Source organism: Rhineura floridana, chromosome 3, assembly GCF_030035675.1.
Source record: "Rhineura floridana isolate rRhiFlo1 chromosome 3, rRhiFlo1.hap2, whole genome shotgun sequence".
Classification (NCBI taxonomy): domain Eukaryota; kingdom Metazoa; phylum Chordata; class Lepidosauria; order Squamata; family Rhineuridae; genus Rhineura; species Rhineura floridana.
In genome coordinates, this window is record NC_084482.1 from 49,508,432 (window position 1) to 49,535,225 (window position 26,794).

The window sequence follows — 26,794 nt, forward strand, 5'->3', positions numbered from 1 at the left end:
CTGTGTAAGGAGACATGGCAATTTCCCCCCCTCTTTCCTGAACAGAATATTACAACCCTTAAGAAAGAGTGAATGCCCTTTCTTACATCTTTCTCTTTCCCTCCCTCTCAAATTTATTTTCTCCATGATAAACAAAGCCATTAGTTTATCAAGACTATCTCCGGATTTTAATGTGATGCGCCTGAGACATCTGTTAAACATCCTTAATGTTAGTTTAACAAGGACACATTCAGCTGCATTCCCTCGCATTTTATCCCATTAAGAGGGGATGTGGCAGGATTCTCTCGGATAAACAGCTCAGCTAATGTGTCTGCCTCGTGCCTTTCCACTGGGGTGAAGGTTGATGAGAGCAGGTTACTAGTGATTTTCTTGCAGGGTGTGCTTTGTACCTCTTCCAATAATGGAACCCTCTCTTGCGGGGTGCCTGCAAGGCACCATCCTGGCCTATCAATATTCACAATGCTGTGTATGTTGCCAAACCATATTTTTATCTATAGGCAACCTGCTCCCTTGCATACCGTGTAACAAGCTCAGTGCATTAATTCCCAGATCCCTGTAGGTGCTGGGAAAGTGTGAAGCCTCTTCAGTAACCATGATGGTTCTTGGAAGAAGACAACAGCTGGGGGCAATGTGATAAGGGGAAGGGGAAGACTCAGAGACACCCCCCCAAAAACCGCTGTCAAGACAGCAAAGACACTGGAGATAATACGGCAATTGCTCTCTGAGTTAAGGTTAGGGGGAAAAAGTGTAGATGTGTAAGAGCCACTGTTCTTTCTTTCTGTTGTAGCTATGCAAGCTCACATTTGCTGTTCTGTAAAGACTCACACACTTTCTTTTTTTGGGGGGGAGGATGCAACAGGAACGTAGCTCTTGAAGCTATGTGCTAATGATGGAACAAAGTGAGCCCAGTAACAAAGTGAATAGCATAATCCTGGTTCCAGGCCACAATTCAGTTCAATGGGATATGTACACAGGAACCATCATTGGCCAGTGGCCACCATCAAAAATCCAGGGAGTGCAAACTCAGTTTATTCTAAGATAGCAGGAAACCACAGCTTTGTTTGCCAAGCCAACAGCTTGGGAATTTCTCACTCACAGACACCACTGCTGGATCCACTTTTCAAGGAAGGACCCTTTTGCACTCTCTTATGAATATTAATCAGCTGTAATTGCTGTGATATGGCTGATAGAGCCAGAACGGAATGGAATTCGCATGCAAGTATTGCACTGTGATGCCTCCGAGGCAGGGTGGGAGAATGGGCCATTAGGCACAGCGGCTCCTGAAGGGACACTTAGCTGGCAAAGTGTGATGGAATGCAGGCTGCCCCACAGAGAACTGCATGCATTGCTCCACTGATGGAAGGCAGAAGGAGAGCAGGAAAAAGTCTCTGAGTCCTTCTAGATGGGGAAGGGGGCCTTAAAACTGTAAGCAGGCCACTGAGATATCACAAGCAGGTCATTGGCAACAGGCTTTTTTTACCTTACCAGATTTTCCCTGGAAATCATAAAACTGAATTAAATGAGGGTTGGGAATATGGGCTGGAAGTCTGATGTCAATGATGTCATGTGAATGCTGCAAAAAAACTTGCATGTATGAGGCTCACCGATCTCATAATAAACAAACACCCACCTGGAAGCACTTCCTAAGGTGAATAGGGACACACAGCCAGAGACTGCTGAGGGGAGGGAAGCAATCTGCGCTATCTGTCAGATTTTTGCTCATACAGAGGAAACGTGTATGTTTCTGGCTGTATGGATAATCTCCTTGCTGTGTTAGTCTCTGTGTATGGTGGGGTGGTGGTGATGGTAAAGCACTTAATGTGGGTTTGTGCGTTTTGCTCTTGCGGTAAGTGCCCCAATTAATCTCCAAGAGGGCTATTTTGGATGAAACACTCACTGTTGTGAGTAGAGGGAATGCAATCATATTGTGCTTCTTATTCTGTGTGTTTCTCCATCTTATTCAAATATGATCTTACACATCTCCTCTATATGCCTGTTGAACCAAATGTGCAATGAAAAAACAAGCCTTTGGGGAGGAGAAGGATCATTCCTTCTCCTTTGCATGGAAAAGAAAGCAAAAGACAGATTCCAAGCCACATAGAAGGGGGCAGGGAACCTTTGTGGGCCTCCAGATCTTTCTGGACTGAAACTCCATCAGTCCCAGCCAGTATGGCCAATAGACAGGGGTGATGGGATCTGCAGTCTATATACATCTGGAGAGCTACAGGCTTTCCATCTCTGCAATAGCTTTATGGAGCTGAAGCGGTAATACCAAGCCCCTTCTGAAAAACCCACTGGAAGGACTCCTTGAGGGCAAATCCTTCAAGGATTCAGGTGCAACGGCTTACAGTCCCATGATGTAGAATATTTCACTTTGGCTGCTATGCATACCGGGAGCATGCCCAGCTGTGACTGGTTGGTTGTTATTGTATCTTATTCCAAAACAAGAAATGGAAGCATGTGGTTCTGTTATCAAAGGGGGGTGGGGTGGGAGTACTTTTTCCAAACACTTTTAACATCCTTTTCACTCTGTTAATTCTTGGAGTCAGCATGGTGTAGTGGTTAAAGGGGTGGACTAGTACCTGGGTACCTGAGTTCAAATCCCCATTCAGCCATGAAGCTCACTGGGTGACCTTGGGCCAGTCATTGTCTCTCAGCTGAACATACCTCACAGGGTTGTTGTAAGGAAAAAATCAGGAGGGGAAGAACCATGTTTATACTGCCTTGAGCTCCTTGAAAGTATTGGAAGTCAGCAAAGTCTCACAGCAGTTGCTACAATAAACAGTCTGTTAAGACCACTGGTGAAGGTGAGAAAGAAAGTTAAAGATTTATTTACTTCTAGCATACAAAGCCAGCTATGAGTGGGAGCTCAGGATGGCATGTCCTTACACATGGAGAGAGAATATCTGGTGAAGAAGTGGGGAGAGGGACAAACAAACAAGGTAGCTTCCTTAGTTACAAAAGAGTCATGAGCTGGTTCCAGTGCTTCTCTACCTCTCTTTTCTCAAAACGGGGGTGCACGATGCTAGTCAAACCCCACCCCCTTTTACTCTTAAAACATCGTCGGATCAGCTCCAGTTTGCTTGTTTTTTAATTCAGCTTCATGAAGGTTTTGCAACTGATTGGTAGATCAATCTCTTTGTCTTCCAGGTGTGGCCAATGGAAACACTTTGCTACAGGCTCAGGCAGAGACAGTGATTGCCCCAGTGCTTTGCTGTGGGTGGTCTTGAAAAGTCTGAAGCCAGTAGTGAGGAAAGGAAGTGTGGCCAGCAGAGGGCAGTGTTGCTTCAAAATGCAGCCAGAAAAAACATTCTGTCATGACTAGTGTGCCCATAGTCTGAGTTAGTGAGAGGAACACAAGGGTTACTTTTTCTGTCTGTCACCCTCTCCCCATTGGTTCAGGTAACTAACTACAAGAGTTATTGTCTCCTATTCCAATAGAAAGGTGGGATACTACTACTACTACTACTACAACTAGCAGCAGCCATTTTTACTCACATGCGGCTACTAGGAGGAATTTTGCGTCCATCACGGAACCATGTGACCTGTGGGCGAGGGAAGCTGGCGATGCGGGGAGCACGGACGACAGCAGCTTCTCCATGTGACACGCTCTGCTGCTTCTCAGTGTCTTCAAAGCTTCCCATATCTGGGGGGGGGCAAGAGAGAGAGAGAGAGAAACAGTGGCAAATATGTTAACTACAAGGGCTGTCCTGGCTCCCTCTCTAAAATGACAACAGATGCACTTTCTTGTCAGTAAAGAAATGAATGTTTATTACTGTAGTCTAACAGTACCAGCTCAGAGTTGTGGAAAGAGCAACATAGATGCTCTTACAAAGCAAAGGGATAGCAACAGTAAGCCCAGTTCAGGATCCAGGCCAAGGTTCAGGTGTCCAAAGATCAGTCCAAGATCCAATCAGGATTTCAGAACTGCACGGAAGCTGTGAAGTTGTTCTCATGTGTTTCCCCACCTCCCCACCAAGCTTTTAATCAGAAATGGAAAATGCCCAGCTACTCAAAAGAATCCCTAACCCTGTTGGAATTCCTGGCCTGAAAGTGGGCCCTCTGCCTAGGGAGATGAGTCACCTCTTGATGCACTGCCTCTCCCTGGAAGACATAGTGGGACCGGCTTCCTTGTTCCTCAGCAGGCAAACAGCCTCCACAGTGTCTAATGGCCCCTCTTTTCCAAGATTAGCCAATCTTTATGCCCTTTAGATTAAGCTGTTCTAGAACTCTCCATGCATATCAACATGCCTGTGTCCTCCATTGCTTCTACATTTAAAAACACATTCTGTTCCTAGTAATCCAGAGCTTTGCTATCCTTCAGTTCACACATGGAGGTTCCGCACAAGTGGGTCAGGATGACTCTAGGAGGGAGGGACTGAAGGAGGCCCAATGAGAGCTTATAATGCCACCTGGTGAGGTGGGGTTTATGAGAAAAGCCGAAGAGGCTCCTAAAAGTCAAGCAGTGACATATCTTCATGCTGGCCTGCCCAACCTATGGTCCACCAATCCGAACGCAGCTCATAAGGAATGCATGGCAGGGGCCTGACAACCCTCCTGTATTTTCCCTTTGCCTGCAGTTACAAAAATGGGGCAGGGGGCTGTCAAGTATGTTGCATGCCACAATGCAGTGCCAGTGGGCTACATCTGGCTTTATGGATCACAGTTGCACAGGCCAGCCATGCAATACAATCCAATCCAATGCATGTTTACTTTAGAGAAAGTCCCATTGGGTTCTATGCCCTGAATGTTTTGCTTTAGGGAGGGGAGCTGTCAAAATACCATAATCTGGCTTGACTACAGGATTTCTGTGTTTGTTCACAGCCATCACTGTGACACCTGGAAATGTGACAGATTTTTTCAATCTTTACTTGACTATGCTGCGAGTCGCTTCATGCTTTACTATTTTTGTTTTGGTGATGAACTGCAAAGTGCACATATATTGTGCCAGTTATGAAGGGGTCCTGCCTGTATGTGTAAGCTGTAGCCTTCCCCTTGCAAAATATATGGGAGAAAGAACCTGGTCCATTCTTAGTCACTGCTTATATGTACTACTTTGAAAGGTGGCAATGTATATACGTCAGTGAGCACCTGCCACAGCTGACATCATTTTGCACTTGCAAATCAGTTCTCCGAGTACAAGCGAATCCCACAAAGTGGCCAAAAGGTACAGTAGAAAAAATATGCTCTTCAAAATGATACTTTTCAGTACAGTATTACTAGGCCTATACAGATGACCCAAATTAATGTTTCATGTACTTTAAACTGTCAATGGCCCATGCTAAAAAACAAATGCCTTCTTCTCCCACACTCCTCTGCAATCTCCCTCTGCTTATATACCCTGCCTGTACACATTCCTCTTTGTATCACCCTCCTCATACACCCCCACACTCACTACCCTCCACTTACAGTTCCCAGACCGCCCCCTCAACACTCACATAATCTACATTCAGATGCCTTTCCCCTCCTCACAGAAGTTGATCAAGAGTTACCTTGATGCTACTGGAATGGAGTCAGCACCTCCTCGTGTGGTGCAGCTGTTTGTGGGCTCAAAATTTATAGCACCTTTAATAATAATAGTACTAATGACAAAATAGGGGGAGTGGGGAGACATTTTATTGACTTGCTTTAATTGCTGTAATTAAAAACGTGTAACGAATCTCTTTTTAATGACTTGGCCATTAGCGTTAGCACAGCTGCCTGATTAATTTCCCATTAGCTGCCTGATTTGCCACCAACCTTTGGAGGGGGGTCTACTTTGGGGGAGGGGGTGGAAGGTGATGATGGAGTGAAATAGGGGAGTTCTGATCTTTAGGTGTGATCTATAGGGCTTGGCCCTACGGGTGTGGGGCATTTATTGGTTAAATGTGGAGGTAAAATGTACACCTGGCTTGGTGCCCAGCACAGGCCTAAGCAGCACTATTTGCTTACAGATGACAATGTGTTCAGCATTTGGAATGTGCCCCAGTTTTAGGGGTCCCAAACCCCCTCAGAGCTTTGGGCAGCTGATCCTTGCTTCTCTCAGGGGAACATGTTGCACATCCCTTCTCTGCCTGGGCACTTGGTTTTTAGCACTGCCCACTCATTTTTCTCTCACAGTACGCTAGATAGCCTTCCACGTTTCAGCAGGTGCATCCCTTCCATCTTCTATCATGTCAATGTTTGCTTATTTTTGACAGGGCAAAGAGTGGCCACTGAGAAGCCCTACTCATCATGGGAGAAAGCAGATACTCCCCACCAGTTCTCTTCATATAGCACCTCTCCCTACCCCAAACAGCTTCTCCTCTTCCCTCCTTCCTATGACTCCCTCTGAGGCCATCCAGAGGAGGCTGGAAGCTTGCAGGTCCACCCTTACCCAGCTGCAGCCCATCTGGACTGATTATGCTGGTTGAGCTCCTTCCTTACAGAATGCCTTCATCCAGTAGGTGCAAAGTGATTTACAAAGTCAAAGTTAGGGAATGTCCTTAGATCTCCTTTTTATATTTTTGATGGTGATTATTTCCTTTCCCCAATTTTTAGTGGCTATTTTTCTTCCTGAAAAGTCACAGAGTTGTGAAAATCAGTATGCTAAATCTTGGGGGTGTTCCCTCTCCCTGCACAGCACTCTTTCGGCTATAAGCAACAAGGTTCTCCTTCTCCCCTATCCATCGCCAAGGCTTTTGAGTGGCTGTGTGGATTTTAATTTTCTCTCTCTGCTTTAGCTCATAGATCTTCATTCCCAAGAATGCTGATGAGGCACCAAGTCCACTTAAAAACTATTCCTGATGGAGAGTGTTTCTAACAAGGAGTGTCAGAGGGAGGTTAAGCCCCCACCATTGGAGATGTTGGCCTCAGGGCCTCCTACACCTGTAATTTCATCATGAATCTTGTAAATGTGGTGGAAAATCCCCTTGAAAACTAAAGCTGCAGGAGTCGTGCACATTTTAGTTTTTCTTCAAGCAATTCCTAGTTCTCTTAAGTGCAGAGAGAAAGAGAGCTAAGTACACAGCAGAGAGTAGCTGCCACAATACAGAAATTGGTTCTGGCACAGTCTTTGCAGCATTAACTCTGGAGCAGCAACTCACCGCGGTGGAGGAATACAGAATTAAAAGACGGTGGATTTTTGCTGTTTAGTCTCTCGATAGTGGGGCCAGCTCATGGATGTCAAATCCCATGCATTTTGCGTGTGGGCTTAATTAAAAAAACAAACCCAGAAACCTCAGGGTATCTTTGCAGGTGCTCGTGTATTATTTGAAGCCTGACTTGGGGTTATGAGCCTTTAAAAATGGAAACTCCTGCAGTTAGAGGACAAAGGATATGGAAGGGCACCATCAAAGGACAAAAAGAGGGAATAAAAGCTGGTAGGAAAGCAGAAAGGGCAGCTGTTGTGGTCCAGCGCTGAGGCCATCATGGGAACTCCTGAGTTGTTCTTCCATCACCCAGAAACTCTCTTGCTCCTGACACCCCTGCTAGCAGACAGCCCTCCTAGGAAGCATCTCTTTCATTAGGATTAATTGCATGGCATCTCGCTTTCCAGGGTGGCACTTTTCTATTCTGTGCATCCAAGCACCTGTGCGTGACAACACAGAAAGCCTCCCAGGCACCTTGTCAACCTTGCCTTAAGCTTGAATTAACATTATCACCCACCCTGCTCCCTCTGCTCCTTTCCTTTGGCTGGTGGTCACGGCTCCTTTCTCTGCTTTCTTTTCCTGCTCTTGGCTCAGCAAGACTTCCTTTTCTTCTCTGTGCTTTTGGAGTCCTCACAGCATGTGCTGATCCAACATACAGAATCCATCCTCAGCCCCAGCCCTATGGTGATCAGGATCTGCCTCCTCTACAGCCCCTGGTGTTAACTTTGAATAACCCAGGAAATATCAGGCATGGAACAAGCTACACAGAAGAATCGAGGCCTGCTGACCATTCTGGGCTCCTCAAGATGACCTGTTCATTGTGCTTTCATCCCGGTTTGCTTTCACAAAGCTTACACAGAGGTTAGATTATATTTGGTCTAACTGAGCATTTGTTCCTATTAGGTTGTGCGGAAGTTTTAAGACAATGAACATTTGTCATGCATTCATCCTGATTTGCTTGTTGGGTGTTTATATGTTGTCCTGTTAGTCATTTATTCATCCCACAATTTTCAGTGCATTTTCCCATCATTTTCCTAACTGCAAAAAGTCTGATTATTTTTTTTTATAAAGTGGATTTGTTGCACTAGGGCAATGCAATGGAGCCCTTTAATCCTCTTTAACTGCACAAACCTAAAGTTCCGGTATGTGCTTGAATCCCTCCTGCAAAACTTGTGACCTTTATCTCTTGTGACCAGAGCTCCTTTGGGGCACAGGTTCCCTTCTGCTTTTGTACACAAGAAGCAGGTGACTCTACTTGCAAGGCTGCAACTTTTACTTGGTGGGAAAGCAGGTCAGTGAGTGAAGAAAACAGAACTATATATAGAAGGTGTGCTGGAGACAGTATCTTGCAGCATTCCAGGGGCACACAGCAGCATCATGTTTCCTGGGCAGCAGAACGTATTTGAGCAAAGGATTCATAGAGCAATAGAGCAGGATTGGAAGGAGTTAAATTGTGGCCCATTGATGAACCGTTGGCCAATTTGTGAGGGACCCACTTAGTGCCTGCTGGTTGCCCAAATTATTCCAAAAACGCTGTGCTAAGTGGACCTTGGTCTGATCCAACAAGGCACTTTGGTTTTTAAGCATGAGCGCATGCTGGGAATAAATGAACACAGATTAAATGCTCAGAGATCCTGAGTACGTACTCTTGAATGGCCAATTTGAAACATAAGTGGACCTCAGGAGCTCTAGTAAAACAACAACATAAACACAACCCAGTAGACTGTACAAGACAACCATCAGCCCACTGCTTTAGAACTGGGGCGGGAAACCTTCTTCATCACAGGAGTTGCATTCCTTTGTAGGAAACCTTCAGCACGAGGGTGGTGCATGCTGCTGCTGCTGCTGCTGGGGCAGAAGCATAAAGGAGTGGAGCCATAAACGTAACTCTTGCCTTCCTACAGAAGGCTACATTGCAGCCATGCAAACGTCAGAGGGTTCTTTCTACACTTACACACCTCTCTCCATCTGGGCAAGCAAGAGGAGTCATCACAATTCAAGCGTACATTCTAGTCAGGGAAAAGCATTTGAAGAGAGCCCAGAACAAGGCTGGTGAGGGGTGTGGCCTGGGAAGGAATCGTGGCTTAGGAGAGTCCCAAGGGCCAGCAAGAGAAGCCCAGAGAGCCACATTCAGCCCTGGGCCTGAGGTTTCCCACTCATGCTTTAGAAGATCAGCGCCTAATCTTGTGGGTTCCTTTGCCCCACTCCACCCCACCTATCAGCTGCAGAACATCCGAGGCCCCTGCATGCAAGCCTATGGCAAGTGTTTCAGGGTAGGCAAGCTCAATGTGCTCAGTCCAGGAAACAAGCATCAGATGAGACTTATAAGCATTCGTGTGTGCAAGGAACTGCTCTCCAAGTAACTTCCTCTCCCCGTCTTCGGAAAACGAAACCCCTCCCATCCCCACAGAACAGCTTCTTCCCAGGCACACCCCCATAGCTGGGCTGAAGCATAGGACTGTCTGTCTACATGCCGCGGGAGGCAGCCGACTGATCCACATTCCGCCGCCAGCCGAAGATTTGTCATCCACGCTCCGGCCTCTTCCTCCACCCCTCCACCCTCCCTGCGTGTCGAAGAGACCAGGGCTGATTTATATGGGCAGCTTGTCCCTGTGTCAGGCAACGGCGCTGTAATTGTTATAAACGTTGTTTGCTTTCCTTGTCTTCCAGAGGGTGCTGCTGAGAAGAACTGCTTGCTTTTGTTAAAACTCATCTTAGGGATTTAACACTTGATGGGAAAAGCCTTACCCTTCTCCTTGGGGCTGGCTTCACACACACAGTCCCGTTAATGTACCTCAGTGCTGATCTGCAACTTCATTGGGAACCTTGTACGCCCCCCCCTTCCTACCAGCCTCCAGATCTTCCAACGCCCCTCAGTCCTGGCCTGCTTTCTTCCTGCAGCTATATTACAAGGGACCAAGATCAAACTTTCACATGAAAATGGAAAGTTTCCAGATCCACTTGCCCTGGGAGATTTGCAAAAAAAGGCTGATGCAAAAATCTGAAAGGGTTTAAAAACAAGCAAGCAAATAAAGAAGAGATGTTTTAAAATCTGTCAGCTTGGAGGAAAGGGGAACTGCTTTTGAGGTTCTGTGATTTGGCACAGCTACAAAAGGCCAGCCTTTTATTGTCAGAGGGTTAATAAACTGTGGTAAAATTGGAAGGTGACTTCTTATGTATAGGACATGGCTAAAGAACTCCCTTTCATTATTGCTTTATCAAAAATTCTGTAGCTGGCTGAGTGGTGTCCTTTACAAAGTCCTCTAATCTTGATCTGAAGAAGGTGAAAGATGCCTTAGTTTGATGATGTTCTGTCTCTGTGGTTCATCACTCACACTGTAAAGAGACTGTGCCTTTCTTTTAATTTGAATTTCTCCATCTTCACCTTCCAGCTGTTGATTCCAATTCCATTTTGCACTGCTCAACTGAAGAGCCCTTTAGCACCCAAAATTCGTCACCTAATGCTTTGCCCACCAAGAGTAGTCCACATCTTTCTGTCTGATGACCTTGACCACTTGTCCCATCAGTTTATAAAGATAAGTTGCAAATGAAATTGTGTGTGTGTGTGTAACAAATCATATGTAATAATAACTAAGGATGGGAGAGGGCCACAACCCAACCTAACCTCTGCAATAAGCATTTCCTGATTGTGACAGGGGAAGAGGGTAGTTCAGACAAGTTTAGAAATGCAGGATAGGAGGTGCTCAGAGTACAAAGGGGAATTCAAGGGCACATTAGCACCACAGAGTGAACCAGTATTACAGTCACCCCCTCTTCCCATGAAAATTACTGACTGTTCTGTGAGAAGGCACATGGGTATCAACTCCAAACTACCATCACTAGGTGTCTTTGGGGCAAAGCCATGACAATAAACTGGTATAAAACTGCAATTGGTGTAGAGTGTAGATATGACCTGTCATGTCCTTGTTCACTTCTCCAGTTATTTTACTGGAGCCCTATTATCCAACAGGTAAATCCAGTCAGGGTAGGGAACCCTGCCACGCCCTGGGACATCCTGATGGAGTAGGGGATTGGCTCCTTCCCAGAGAGCTATTCCCCAGAGCATTCACTCAAGGTTCTTCATCATGTTTCTCCAGGAGGTTCTAGAACCCCATGGGCCCTTGGGGCCTCCCTTGGTCTATGGACTAGTGCAGCAGAGGTGGTGGGATGGTGGGAAGTGTTTGGGAGGCAGTCTGTAGTATTCTGGTGTTAAAGGACCACAAACTCTGGGTGGAGTTCTTTTCCAGGAGTCTAAATCAGCAGGCCCTAAGTCCTCCACAGATCCTGCAGTCTCTTGCTCTACTGCTTGTCATTGGATTGCCCTGTGGGGTTGGCTTAATGTCCTCCCAAGTCCTGCAGAAATTCCTTCCAAGGGGCTGCCTATCAGCTGTCCATATAGGCTTGTGCCACTCAGCAAACTCATTGTCTGCCTCTTTCTCTCCTTTGATTACCCTATAGTCTCTGTTGGATTTTTGTTTTGTTTTGTTCATATGTAACATGGGTACTCAGTTCAGTTTCTCCTACAGCTGGATGCTATTGCACCTCCTTCCCTGGTGACCATCCATAGAACACATCACAATTTTCAAGGTCATCTTAATCCTCACCTCCTTCTCCTTATCACATTTTGCTTAATTCTATCCAATAGCCAACCTCTTTTCTTTCTGACAATTTTACTACCATCCCTTGCCCTCTTGATCTGTAATACACCTCATGGATTGTTCTTCTGTACATTTTGAAACCCTTGGAGCATAACATGCATCACCACTTACATGCCACCTGAACTTCTGTCTGCCTTTGCAGCAGGGCTCCCATGCGATTACGCACAATGCAACGGTAGAAACCAGCGTGGGTACGATCCAGGGATGTGATCATGTACCTTGACAGAGAGAAAGAGAGAGATGACTAAATGGATCAATGCAATACACAATCAATGTGGTACATAGTCAGGGCAACTGTAATCTTGTACATCTCCTGATAGGCAAAAGTGGATTACTGTCTACGCTGTGGCGGTTATTTACTTACTGATTGATTATGTTGTGGCCTTTATACTCAATTTTTTGGACCAAAAATAAAAAAGTAAATGAAAGCAAAAATAATGAAACCTGCCACTGGAATATAACTATCAGAGAGGAGTCAAAGAAAGCAATGGGTAAGACATGCTGACAGCAACTGATCTTACATGATGCCAGACTTTTGGAAAATGTGCCTTTTTATTCAGGGATGCTGTGGGATTCATTCCCACAGGCACATTCCAATTAAAGGAGAAGGCTGCACTTTGGTTAGGGATCTACTTGGACCAGAAGATGTTCTTCCAGCCCTATAATTTTGTGGTTTTCATATTTTATGCTCTTATGGGAGAGAAGCTGACTACACTGTTCTGGATGAAATGAACTCGTAATGCACTTATTCGGGTGATGGGGGAAGGAAGCTGAGCATCATTGCTCCCAAGCATGTCTGCCATCTGGCTATGCAGGGCTAGGCTGCCATAAATTCAGGGTTGGTGCCATCTGGGTTGGTACCAGGGCTACTAAAACTGGGAGCAGCAGAATCTCCTGTTGGGTAGCTACCTTAAACTCTGACCAGTATTGCCACATTGCTTCTTAAGGCATATGTGCATTGCCATATATACGTGTGAGGTAGTTTCATGCCAAAGTGCAATTTCCCTGTGGAATGGGCATGCTATTGCATCTCTGAATCAGAGAATCCATATAACAGTCCAGGCCAATTGCTTGTGTGGTTACACTCTCCTGCTCTGCAAAGACACATTATGTCAATGATGTTACATCCTATACCAGAACACCCTTTTCTTCTCCCCCATGATACTACGAGTCTTGCATGTATTCCAGTTGAATAAGAGAAGATGGAACTCTTAGACAGTAAGCAACAGCCATGTTGTGGGGACATGTACACTGTTCAAAATGCCAGTGTCATGGGCAGCATTTTCTGAGAGATGCTGGGCTGCTGAACTCCAGACTTCTACCTGCAGACTCTGGGCTTCAAATGAAGCCTGAGCACATCTTTGTTCTGTGTCATGAAGATCACAAAATGTGAAGCAAATCAGAGCATGAGGCCAAAGCTCTTGAGTGTCCACTATTTCAGGACCAGAGGTATTCACATTCCTTGGCCCTGTTTAGACTAAAAAGAAAGAAAGAGAGTGAGCTAGCCCATAGGCTTAGAGAAAAGAATTCAGGTTAGCCCGTGGGTTTAGAAAAGGAAAGCCCACGCAGTTCTTTACCACTCCCCCTTTCCAGCAACCTCCAGTACAACATCTACACAAAATGTCCATTATTTAGTCAGCACTGTATATTACAGCATTCCTCCTCCTGCCCCTCCCCCCCAACAGCTGTGTAAAATATGCATGGATATATGTCCCATCAGTGTAACTCTAACAGCACACCATGGAGAAAATGAATCGTTGTTGTTGTATATTAATTAATCAAATGTATATCCTGACCAGGGCAGCAAACACATGAATGAGAAAACAATTAAAACTTCTAAAAACAACTCCAGCACAGATGCACTCCATGAAAGATCTCAGGGATGAAGCAACCTTCCCACTGGTGGCACCTCAAGAGGCTAACAACACTGAAGTTAAAAAAAGTTGCTGAAATATGTGGGTTTTTCTTAGTATGACAGCTGAGGGGGGAGGCTATGGGGAGACAGGGTTGAGGACATGAAATGGGAAAGCCAGAGTGGTATACTGGTTAGTGTTGGGCTAGGGTTCAAAGACCAGGGTCCAAATCCCTGCTCAGTCATGAAGCTCACTGGATGGCCTTGGGCCAGGCACTGCCTCTCAGCCTAACTTACCTGACAGGGTTGTTGTAGGGATAAAATGGGGAGGGGGAAAACCATGTTTGTATGCCACCTTGAGCTCCTCGGAGGAAAAGGTAGTATATAAATGTAATAAAAAAAAATAAGTCTGGGAATTAATGATGAAAAATAAATTGAAGGACAATGAGGAGTGCATTTGGAGCAGGTTATGACGGGTAGCTGGAAAACCCTTCCCTTTAGGCTACAGGCAACCTGGAAAGAGATAATTAATCTCAGACATTCATTTACGGTAGTTTCTCTGCAGCAATGAGAGAAACCAGAAGATGGAAACTCAAAGGAAATAAGTGAAGGAATTCAGACTGCTTCCAGCCCCCACATCCTAAAATTTAATCAAGTACTAAAAAGTGCCGGAGGGTCCTTTGATATGAGTTTGTTTGTTTCCCTTTTCAATACACAGTTTAAATTAAACTTTAATAATGAGAGGCGATCATCTAATGGTTGCCTCGAAGTCTAGAGACTCTTTTCCACCAGTGAAGGCACACTGCTTTTTGCCTGTGGCATGCAGAAATATTCATCTCCATATGTGGATAAAGAGGGCAAGAGACCCCCATCCAACAGAGCAGGGGAGCTGAGTGTATGCATTCCTGATGTTGGCACAGTGGCTGCCCATGTAGCAACTGGGAGTTTTTGAAGCATGGAGGATGATAGGCATCTTGTTTTGAGACCACAAGATGACATTAGCGCTTTAGGTTGCTAAGGCCAATAGTGCATGAGAGGCACTGGCAGCCGCTATGCCTCTCCAGAAGTACTTGAAATGTCAGGGAAAGTCTGAGTCCCTTAGAATTAGAGGGCAATGGCTCATTTAAAGTCCCTAGATGCGTATCACCATTGCTGTCTCCCTCTCTGTGAGGCATCCAAGGATATATGGAGATTATGTTGCAGAAGAAGTGACTTATCTTGGATCTTCTATATAAGTTCCCGGTTCGAGCAGTCCTGGGCTTCCCGCCTACATAAAAACAAGGGTCTATCATAATTCCTTATCCATTGCCCTTGTTTGCACACAATACTATGCCAATGAACAAATGTGCAGGCTTCCTGGAGAGGAGATTGTGGCCACCTTGCTTGTCCACAGGCTGTTCTCCTGCTGTGCTGAGCTCAGCTGTAGCTTGGCTTGGCTTGTTGTCTGAACCTGGGCTTGTGGTTTAACTCTCCCAGGCAAACCATGAATGGCAAACCATAAGACAAACCTTGGATACAGCTCATGATTTCATCCTGAGAGAGCTAAACCATCAACTAAACCATGGCTTAGCACAGCACAGCAGAAGAACGACCAGGGAGGAGCAACATAGCTGCCATCTCCTCTTTGGGAGCCCACCTGTTTGCTCGTTCATGCTTGCTAAGCCATAGTCAAGGATATAGAATAGCCATGCCCAGCCAGAAATGCTGTCAACTATGAAGAGATTACACAGGGGGGAAAAACATAGTGGGCAGAAGGGAAAAGAAGCAAGGGAGCTACCATGGAAGTAATGATACAGATAGGGAGATGTCTTTCTCCCCCAATTAAATGAATATTCCTGACCATGTGAAGAAAAGGTCTATGACAGAAGTCTTCCCAACCTGAAACAGAACCCCTCCCCCTCCATCCCAACCTTCTAATATTATGCCAAGTGTTTGGTTGCAAACTCAGCGCTAGCAATTTTAATCTTACTTCTAAAATCTCAAATAAGAACCTTTTCAGAGCCCTCTGCTATTTTATTCCAGGCCAGGCCTCCCATCAAATCCAACTTGCAATACTTTACTGTTTTCAGTTTATTGCTGATTAGGGATGTGCTAGAATTCTGCCCAATTCAGATTTGATTCAGAATTTTCTATTATTTCATTAATTCTCTATTGTTGCAGATCAGATTTTTATGTAGTGATTTTCCACGGCTATCTTTGGAAACAGATGCCTCTAAAATATTGACACAAGAACAATAATTTTATCAATATTTCCATTCATTTATCAATATTTCATTTGAAAATAGTGATAATATCTTTTTTTTGCAAAGGAAAAAATAGATTGATAAAAGCAGCAGACAAAGAATGAACTTGAATCGATACTGGCCTGATGGAATGCTTTCCTCTTGGTTTGATACAACAGGAGGGAAGAGGGAATGCAGGGTACAGGGCTTGTTCACCTAATGGAAAGCTATGGTTTGGGGTTACATGATGTAATTGATCTATGAACTGATCCTCATTCTGCCTTGCCATGAGGCTTTTCAGGCCATCCCATTTTCTCATATTGGGGTTCAAGGTTAGCCCCCTCCACATCATGTCTCGAACTTTAGGCTCCACATTCTGGCAGGCTGCCGCTTATCATTCATCAACCTGCACATTGCCACAGGCTATTGAGACCCCTCGCTTGTTGCCAGCAGTGTCGTGCATAGGCTTTTTCGGGGGTGGTGGTGGAGAGACCTTGTTTCTACCTTAATCCTCTGATGAGACGTGGGCTGAATTGGCCTTTATAGCTTCTCTTAGGCAGCAATCCTATAAACACTTACATAGGAATAAACCCCATTCAATACAGTGTGACTTACTTCTAAGTAAGCATGCAATGGATTGCTGTTTGTCTCAATTCCCTCTCTAGTGTCCTACCAATCTTTCTGCAGCAACTCCCATGATCTCTGGTGTTCCAGGACTTGACAGCTCATCACATAAGAGCTCTGACCATAATCCTCAACTCATTCTCAGTCTACCTTCTTCCCTTGTGACAGGCTAGCTCCAAACTTTGTAATTCTGCCAGCCTACTGGAGGGAGCTGTACTTCCTAGAGATGGTACTCCAATACCATGTTCACTGCAAGAGAAGGCTGCAAGTTACAGCAAAACTCAATCCTATCTGAAAACTCCATGTGATGTTTGAAGAAAACTCAAAACTCTAGGATGCTGGCAGTAGAAACAAGGACCTGAGGGCTATCTAACCTTTGACAGGGCCATTTGCCAGCTCTTGTTCTCTCTCTGCCTGTTTGCTCCTTATATCTTTTAAATCCCTTGCCAACTGACCAGAAAGCCACCCTGCGTTTATCCAAGGGCAAGAACCATGTGCAACTTTCAGACTCCTAAGTACATTGTAGACACACAGCATCAGAAATGAGGACAGCAGTCACTGAAGTGAGGGAAAGTCATCATTACCTTCACATTTACCTTCTCCAGCATTATACGCCCGACAAGTGAACTGGGAATTGTGTTTGCTGCTAGTCAACATACTGGTCTATTCAACCCTATACTGGGATGCAGAGTTCTGTTATTCTACTGCAAGGGTGAACACCTCAAGTGAACCTCTAGGTGGCAGCATAGGATCCCCTACTTTGAAACCACCAATCCAGTAAAATTAGGTTGATGGCCAACAGAGTTTTCACAGGGAGTTTGTATCATTCTGTCTCTTTTCTCAGGGCCTTAATGTTGGTCCTTTATTGTAAAGGAAAGAGCACTGGAAGAGTTTAAGGAAGGCATGTCAGATACTATCAGCAATCCCTCCTTTTACCCCAGTGGAGAACATCATGGAATTCATCTGTGATTGGCATAAACAAAGTAGAATAAAAATTGGCATGGACCATCACTCTGAGGCACCGTTGGGCACCATGTCAACAGGAAGATCCCCAAAAGGTGTTAGTGATGCCTAAAAATGGGACTTAGTTTGATGGCTTCTAATGAGGCAAATCTGACCTCTGTAAACAAGGTTTTCAATTTCCCCTCTACCATGAAAAAAATTGAAAATGAAAAATAGCCTGCCAGCCTGGTTCCCACTGCTCCCTCTCTCATCTTGGGCTCTGGCACAAAGACAGCGGAAGGGAAGGGAAGACTGGAAAGAGTAGGGTTCTTTGGGCCTGCTGTGACATTCTGATGTTTGGGGTGTCCCTTGCACCACAAGATGAATGAAGTTCCTCAGCATCATCAGGTAAAGATGAATGTAGGATTTTAACAGCAGTCAAAATGGGCTCTTTGCTCACTGTGTGGACCTGGCTGCACAAACTGCTTTACAAATATGTATATCAGCCCTCAGTCTTTCTCTTTTACTTGCACTTCAGGTGGACTGTCTGCCTTTAAAACATTTTAATACCTATATGCCATTTAAAGCTCTTTATAAAGTGGACAGTCCCCAAATCCTGGAGCATTAATAACTGCTTTTTCAATGTTTCATTATTTTGTTTTGGTAAAGTGGAGGATAAATATGAATATATAAATCCTCCAGGATTTTGGTGCGATGGAGAAGGGGAGGGTTGTTAATGAAGTCACAGGTGCTAGCCAGGTATCCTACACAGCCAGGTTTCCCCATTCAAGTTGAATCACTCTGAAAACCTACAATCGTTTTCTCTTTTAGAGCTCTCCCTGGGAGAGAGAGAGAGAAAATACAGTTGTTTACAGGTCAGCGGAGGCACCATCAGACTTCCCCTGCCACTCTTAAAAATGTACCATCTGTCTTCATCCAGAGTGTCCCCCAAAAGATAGAAATTACTGTTATGCAGCACCTCCATACGTGGTGTCTGCTGACTGCCCTGCAGGGGCTACTGAGCTTCAGCCCTGTTACAGGCTTCAGCCACATGTTCTGGGAACTACAGCCACCTTCTGTGCCTAACCCAAGGAGCATACAAGAGTCTCCTATACAGGAGGATTCTAGGTTTGAGAGGGCATTGAGGAAAGTGCCTCTGGTGCACCCCTTCCTCCACTGGTAGGTTGCCTCTATCATTTTTATCTCTTCCCAGGGCTGTCATTTTAACCCAGAATGCCCATCAGGAGCATTGTGGGAAATTAAAAAGATAGCTAGACCCAGCTGCCCAACATTACTTGAGTATTGGGCTGCCAGAGAAGGAAAACAATGTTAAGTGGGCCCCAGGGTAGAGATGGGACTTGCCAGGGTACTGGGGCATCAGTAGCTGCCAAAGAATGCCAGGTGCTGATGCTGGCCTTGCCCTTACTATTATAGAATCATAGAATCGTAGAGTTGGAAGGGGCCTATAAGGCCATTGAGCCTAAGCCCCTAGTCACCAGTCACCTAGTCTATTTCTTTAGGTTGAGCTGCTCAAACTTTACACCTTTCATGCTACATGAAATGTAATAATCAACAGAAGCTGTTTTAACATGATATAGAGAGAGAGAATGAAAAAAAAATATGCACTGGATACAGTACAATTGTTGCAACCCAGCCATTCAGAAAGACACATTTAACACTCCTGGATCCTCCTGTCAGAAGGCAATCTAGACACAGGAGGCCACACAGCAGCAGCAGACAGCAGGGTGGGGCGTCATTGTGCACCTGATCTCTGGCCATCTGTGTTGCTGCTGCATGTTGAGATGGATAGGGGCGAGGTCAATGCAGTGCAAACGCACTGGTGGACCTGAGCCAGTGCTCCCACTGGTGCGTTTGCACCATGCTGATCTTGCCCCTCCCTCTCTCCATCCTGGTATGCAGCACTGATGGGGCGACCATAGGTCAGGTGAACAACACCGTCCCACCCCTTGTACTGCCACACAGGCCTGGGGTAAGCCAGGATTCTCTGCAATAACAGCCCAGGGAAGGGGTGACTGGCTATGTTGTTGCACTGTAAGGAGAAGGAGCTAGGCTTGGGAGCCAGAGAGTCATGTCTATATGCAGTGGTGGCTGGTGCCCAGTGAGATTGGTGGGGCAGAGGGCAGAGGGCTCAACAGTATGTGGAGCTAGAGCCAATGGCAGGCAGAGTCCACTAATTCTAGTTTTGCTCCCACCCTCTCCCTACTGACTGAAGGGCAACACTGAGACCAGGGAAGAATAAAGCTGACAGCCAATGCTACCCCCTGGACTAGATGTAAGTAAAAAGGCAGGCAAGTGAGTGCTGGCTGAGGGCAGACAGAGGCTGGTGGGACAGTGCCCCATTTGCTCTAATGGACCAGCCTCCACTATCTGTATGCGTGAAAGCTGGTGAGAAGGTAAATAAAGTAGAAAGTGGACGCCATAAGTTCTGCGCTAAGAGAAAAGTCTGGGATATTAGAAACATAAGAAGCTGTCTTATACCGAGTACCAGACCACTGGTGGATCTAGTGCAGTATTGTCTATGCTGCCACTCAGTGGCTTCCAGGGTTTCAGACAAGGGTCTCTCTCAGCACTGCCTGGAAATGCCACAAATTGAATCTGGAACCTTTATGCAGGCAAAGCATGTGCTCTATCCACTGAGCCATGGCCCTTCCCCTAAGCAATGTCAAGCATAAGTTAAATATGAGAAATATTTCTCTTTATTTTATGTTCATCATCATACATATTTGCACCTAACACCAGTGTGGTGTAGCGTTTAGAGTATTGGACTAGGACCTGGCAGACGAGGGTTCAAATCCCCATTTAGACATGAAGCACAAGGAAGCACACTGGGTGACCTTGGGCTAGTCACTGCCTCTCAGCTTAACCTACCTCACAGGGTTGTTGTGGGGATGAAATTAGGAGCGGGAGAACCATGTACACCACTTTGAGCTCCTTGGAGGAAAAGTGGGATATAAATGCAATAATCAATCAATCAATCAATCAATCCTATAGGCACAAGGATGTCCATCTGTACAGTGGGACTTCCCTTCCTTCTCTCCCCTGCCTTTGCACCCCTCCCCATCTACCCCAAAGTGTTGCGGGAATCCCCAGAATAGAATTGGGGGTGCACACAAGGAAAGGAGAGGGAGACAAAGTCCCATTGAGCAGCCAGAAGTCCTTGCACTAAAGGGGATAACTTTGTTGGATACAACCCTGTATGTATAAACAAATCACACAAAATAATATGTGATTTAACAAAACCTCAAATCAGTAGCACATAGAATTAAGATATGAGGGTATTTCTATACAAATACCCTAATTGATCTCACAAATAAGCTATCTTTCTGTATAATACCCAGATATAATAACCACCTTGGTTTTTATTTTAGTTACTGTTAAGCACTGTGAACCAATAACCTGTATTTGACAATAACAGATGTTTTTGCTGTATTCAATAAAATCAATTCATCTTATCACAAAGCTTCCATGTCTTTGTTTTCCTTCTGTGAATCTAAGAAAGTGTATTAGCTTAGTCATTAAAGCAAAATCCTGCACTTCAACAGATGGTAAAACTGACAATCTCCACTACCTTGTGAATACGTATTCTAAAATACGAGAAATATAACAGCAAGGTCTGATACAGTAGTCACCTAGTTGCTCAGACAATTTCATGAAACCTGTCAGAAGTGTTCCTCTCCATTTCTGACCACTGGGAAGAATCCACATTAAGGCTGAGTCAAAAATGTCTCTTTCTCAAATTTTGGGAATGGTTAGGCAAGGTGGGCAAACCCCAGTAAATTTGGGGGATGATGTATAATTGGGAAGGGAAGGCTACCACTATCAGAGCTCTTCCCACTGACCAGTGCCACCAGCCATTTTTTGTCCAAAGTCCTCTGGAATGACACTAGGTTATGACATAGTCGTTGCTCGGATAGGGGCTTCTTCGCAAAAACAGGCATTTTCCCTGGAAACCCCCATCAGAGCAACAGAATCTCTTTACACAACATTGCTCCAGGCGGTGCTGGAGGGGAGGATAGAGATAGCTGATACAGAACAGTGGCAGCAACAATGAGGTTTGGCTCCCCTATCCCCAAATTCCTCCTCAATTATGAGAAAGCATTCTCCTCAGTTGACCACAGCAAATGGGCAGCGAAATGGTGGAGGCAGATTTTGGGTCAGCACTCAACCTTGTCCAAGAGGTTGGAATTCAGGGTCTCACATCAGTTTTAGGTCCAGTTGTTACATTTGCCAGGGATTGCTTTTTTAACTGTGATCCCCAAATTTCATGCTGAGATGACCTACTCACACTGCACTAAGATGACCTTTCAGTGTTTGACCAGCTTACTTAAAATAAAGACCTGGCATATCTTACAGACTTTCCCCCTCTTCCCTTATATTCCACCAGGATCTCTAAGATCAACTAAGACTGTCCTCTGCAGACACTGCACCAGTCATGTGGCAAAAGTACATGACAAGAGTAGGAGAGGCATCCTCATTGGCCCTTCCCCAGCCCTCCCCAACTATGACTCTCTAGTCCAGTGGTAGGTAACCCTTTTTGGCTCTACAGCCAGATTCTTATCAGGATTGGCTTCATGGGCCAATTTGACCGGGAGAGGGGAATCCACCTATCAATGAGATGACATGGCATCATTATGACATCAAACAACTTACAGGTTGGTTGCCCCTCCCCCTGTTAAAATCCCTTGCAGGAGTTCCTAAGCACCTGCTGTAGCTGATGGAAGCCCATGAAAGAAGACTGCCTTTTAAAAGGCAGACTTCTTTCTCACATGTTCTGCAGCAGTAGTGACAGCCCTGCACCAGCAAAGGCAGCACAAGTGGTGGTAGTGGTGGGGATTAAGGGCAGAAAGACTTTCTCCCCTTTGTTTCCCCCCCTGCAAACACCACTGCGGGAAATGAGACAAAGAAGCCTGCATTATAAAATGTAGGATTCTGTCTCTTGTTTCCTGCAGCAGTGGCAGGGGAGGGAGAGAGGGGGGGGGGACACAAAAGGGGAAAAGACTTTCTCCCCTTCATTCCTTTCTGCAGCAGGAAATGAGAACTGAACCTTGCCCTCCTGATGATCGGGTGACATCACAAGTGATATCAACTGATTGAAAGATGGGTGTGGTTTGGAGAAAATGGTCTCATGGGCCAAACTGGACTCTCTGGTGGGCCAAGATTGGCACGCGGGCCGCAGATTCCCCACCCCTGCTCTAGCTAGGCTTACCCAACATGTATTTCAGATGTACTATATAACCTGTAAGGCTTTGCAACAGTTTTGGGGGGCAAGCGTTAAAGCTGCATAGTAACAATTTTAGATTAATAGCTACCAAAATAGAAAATTAAATGTATTTTATTTTAGTGGCTGCTTTGAGTTCTTGGGAGACCTGTGGGAGATTGTCTCCCTGATTATCTAAACAAACAACTGATTATCTAAATAAACCTCACTGCCTCCTTAAATTGTTAGTCCTGCATTTCTCCTGAATATCAAACACCAAAAGCTTACAGGGCTTCTGCAATCTACCTCTCAACTGAAACCAAACATTTAGGGACCACTAGCTTAACTAAACACATATGTCAGCACTGGCAGTCAGAAAGAAGAAGGCGGGCAGATTTGCAAGAATTGGCAGTTCAAGAACTCAAGTCCGTGTCTCAGTGATGGATTGGCCACCAGAAATCAAGAGAGTAGCTCTCAGGCAAATCACTCCCTCCTCTGGAATGTTACCACAGTAGTATAGAGAGTGAGGCACTTGAGTCCCACAGGAATCACTGGGTCAGACCCTTGGTCCATCCAACCCAGTATTGTCTACTCTGACTGGCAGCAGCTCTCCAAGGTTTCAGACAGGAGTCTCTCCCAGCCCTATGTGGAGATACTGGGGATTCAATCTGGGATGTTTTGGATGAAAAGCAGATGCTCTACCACTGAGCTACAGCCCTTCTCCTATCATAGTCCCAATGTTGAAGACCCCCCGCAATACATACTTGACATTGTGTGCCATGTCAGATAACCAACATTAGACTCCTGCCATATGCTGAAGAAACAGGGCAAAATATTTCTGGCAGCTGGCTTGACAGAAATGTGAGGACTGATGAGAGAGATAGATGGGATTCTAAAGACATTCAGGGAGTAAAATAATGGGTGGAAGGCAGTGATGAGGGTGGTGGGATCATTTCTCCTCCCCCCCCCACTGGTTCCAAATGGTTGTTTTGCACCCTTTCAGCAGTGAGTCCTTGAGTGTCAGTGCTAATATTTAAAATGATCCTCACTTGTTTTAAATAAGATATTTCAATTCCACCAAGCTGTCAGGAGCTGAGGCGGACACCGGGAATAATGGGCAGAGTCTCCTTGTATTGTCCTAGTTAATAAATCAGCCACAACACGAACACAGACAAAGGCAAGGATAGAATCTCTCTCTCTCTCTCTCTCTCTCTCACACACACACACACACACCAACCATTCAGTGACACAAACTCTAGCACAAATACCGAAATGCACACAGACCAAAAACATATTTTTAGACTCTGACAAGGGCACATAGTATCCCCACCCCACCTCTGAGCAAGCTAAGGGCAACAGCAGATGCACCCACTTATTCTCACCCCTTCTTATCCCAATGACCACACCTCTAGATACCATTCATCTCACTCCTATTCCTGAGAGCAAGATAAAACTGCAGCTTATCAATGTGACAGGAGATATTGACACACAAAGCAGCAGTTGGCAAAAATTGTCACGCACAAGGCCCTCTGAGCCATTTGTGTCTCGGTGGATTAGGCGCAGCCTTCCCTTCCATAGCTATCCCATGAAGGCTGGGGCAGTGAGACATCATGTGTGGATTCAGAAAGGATATCAAGAGCAGCGAGACCTTAGTTACAACATAGAGGTCTAAATCCAGGTCAGAATAAAAAAATCTGGGTGTTAACATATAACGCACTCCCATTTCCTACTTCTAGGTCACTATTTCAGTTGTCCCAAGGGAAGCTATTGGCAACACCTCTCACACTGCCAGGTTCAGGGGCCTGTCCCCCACAGCTAAGAATGACCATCCTGCTCATCCAGTCATACTGAAGGTTTTCCCTCCAACTCCTCATTTTGAAAAGGACTTAAAAATACATCACTTGTGTGCTATGAACAGAAATCAAACATTGGGTTTGACAGTATCTGAGCTATTTCCCAGAACTCAGAAAATTGCTAGAAATGCCAGTGAAGTTCTCCAGGCTGAGCCTTGGATATGAGCTTTGGGGGCTTGAAAATGCTTACTTCAAAAGGAAAGACAAGGCTTACAAACTCCAAGATTCTTCTCCTGTCCAGATTATAAATCTCAAATAGAGAAGAATTACTGGCCTACCGACCAAACCCAATCCCCTTCCTGGCCAGATACTTGATTACTGAAATTTGTTTATCCCTTCTCAGTCCTAGATAGGAGTGTTGCTGATACTACTATTTGTCCTGCTAAGCTTTGCTATAATTTAAAGAAGGGAGGGGCTTTGAAGGATCAGGATGTCTGGTAAGCCAAACTATTTCTGTCTGTCTGTCTGTCTCTCTCTCTCTTGAAAACAGCTAGGGTTATTTCCACTTGTCAGTCCCATTCAGACTGAGGGAAGCTTGATCATCATTAAAAATTACCTAGGAGCCTTGGTTATGAGGCACTATCCTTTTCAATTTATCACAGTTGGTGTGGAGGAAGAGAAGTTCAGACTCCTCTCCTTCTAAATCTTGTCAAGATGCCTATCAAGATGGAACAAATATATTCTAGGATACTTGCTCCTCATCCTAAACCTGGTAGGATTTTCAGATCCCAAGCAGTGATCCTGTGACAGTCAGTGTCTTCAATGGGGGACTTGTGGCCTTCCAGATGTTATCGGACTACAGCTCCCATCCTGAATATTGGTGATGCTGGCTGGAGCTGATGGGTTTTCAACAACATCTGGAGGGCACTACATTGGCTATCCCTGGTCTTGAACCTACTTGTCCAGTTCCCGTGTTGGAAAGCTTTTAGTATGGAGCAGATTTAGCTTTGGTTCATGTCATATTTTGGTAACATTACCATAAATGAATTTAGAAAGGTGCAGGTAATAGATGGGATCACAAACTCAATGTCTTTAATGTTTATATGCTTCTTTATTATTTAAAATATTTCTATCCCTTCTACCTCACAATAGGGCACTCAGGACAGCTCACAATAAAATCATACACAATAAAAATACCCCCAAAATTAAAATAGATAAAAAATACATAAAATATATAGGCATACCCCGCTTAACGTCGCTTCACTTAACGTCGCCTCGCTATAACGTACATGCTCCATATGCCTGTATTTCTCCAGAAACGCAGCACAGCAGCAGAGGCTTTAGCGCGTGGGGGTGGAAATAGACGTGATCGCGCCACCACAAATCAGCTGGGAGGCACGATCGTGATCAGCTGGGAGGCGCAGTAGCGCAGCAGCAGAGGCTTTAGCGCGGGGCTTTGAGGCTTCGCATGAAGGAGAGGTAAAAAAAAGTTTTAAAAGGTAGTGCTTCACTTTAAGGACATTTTCGGTTTACTACTCGCTCTGGTCCCATTGAATACGTTAATGCGAGGTATTACTGTAGTTAAGAAATATGGGGAGTGTATTAAAAATAACTAAAGAGGTAAAACTAAAAGGGGGCAAAATAAAATCAGTTTCAGGCTCTACCTTCAGTCCCTCCCAAAGGCTCTCCAGAACAAGATATTAGACAGGTACCATCCCTGTTATCTTTTCGGCGCCTATTGAAGAACTTCCCAGGCTATGGTCTGAAGGCACATAAGGCCAGCTCCCTGCTGAAGCTAAGCAGGGTCAGGTCTGGTCAGTGCCTGGATGGGAAACCGCCTGGGAACCATATGTAAGCTGCCTTGTGTTTCTATCATGAAAAGAAAGGAGGGGTATAAATGTAATAAACAAATAAATAAACTTCCTCTTTCAACAAGCCTTTTAAGTTGAGACCTTATCCCAGTCTGCCTCTGTACTAGAATTGCTTTTTAATATATTTTTAAACTTTTTAAAAAACAGTATGTCTTTAACCTTTTTTTTAAAGATGTCTTGAAAGCTTTAAAAAATGTTTTTAAATATGTTTTGTTTTAATGTATTTTGAAGTCTGTTTTTATGATGTGTTAAAGTGTTTTTAGTGCTTTTGTTTGCCACCATGGGCTCCTGCTGGGAGGAAGGGCAGGATATAAATCAAATAATAAATAAATAAATAAATAAATAAGATGGTTTTCAGAACACCATCAAGGAGAGAGCAGAGTGGGCTTCTTGGGGTAAGGAATTGCAGAGCTTCAGCGTCACGGCTCTCCTGTATGCTTGCCAGTCTAACACCTTTCATGCTAAGCATGCAGAGCAGACCAGAGACAGCTGGTCTTAAATCACG

General features: G+C 45.0%; 1 protein-coding gene across 9 annotated transcripts in view; it reads right to left on the reverse strand.

Moving 5' to 3' along the window:
• SDK2 (sidekick cell adhesion molecule 2) overlaps positions 1 to 26,794 on the reverse strand; it is a 474,185-nt gene that overhangs the window by 99,475 nt on the left and 347,916 nt on the right. For all 9 annotated transcript variants that reach the window (XM_061615703.1, XM_061615700.1, XM_061615698.1 and 6 more), the window contains exons 3-4: positions 11,879 to 11,985; positions 3,499 to 3,646 (exon numbers count right to left, since the gene is read on the reverse strand). In XM_061615703.1, the coding sequence (XP_061471687.1) occupies positions 3,499 to 3,646; positions 11,879 to 11,985 (255 nt within the window). The remainder of the gene's footprint in view (positions 1 to 3,498; positions 3,647 to 11,878; positions 11,986 to 26,794) is intronic.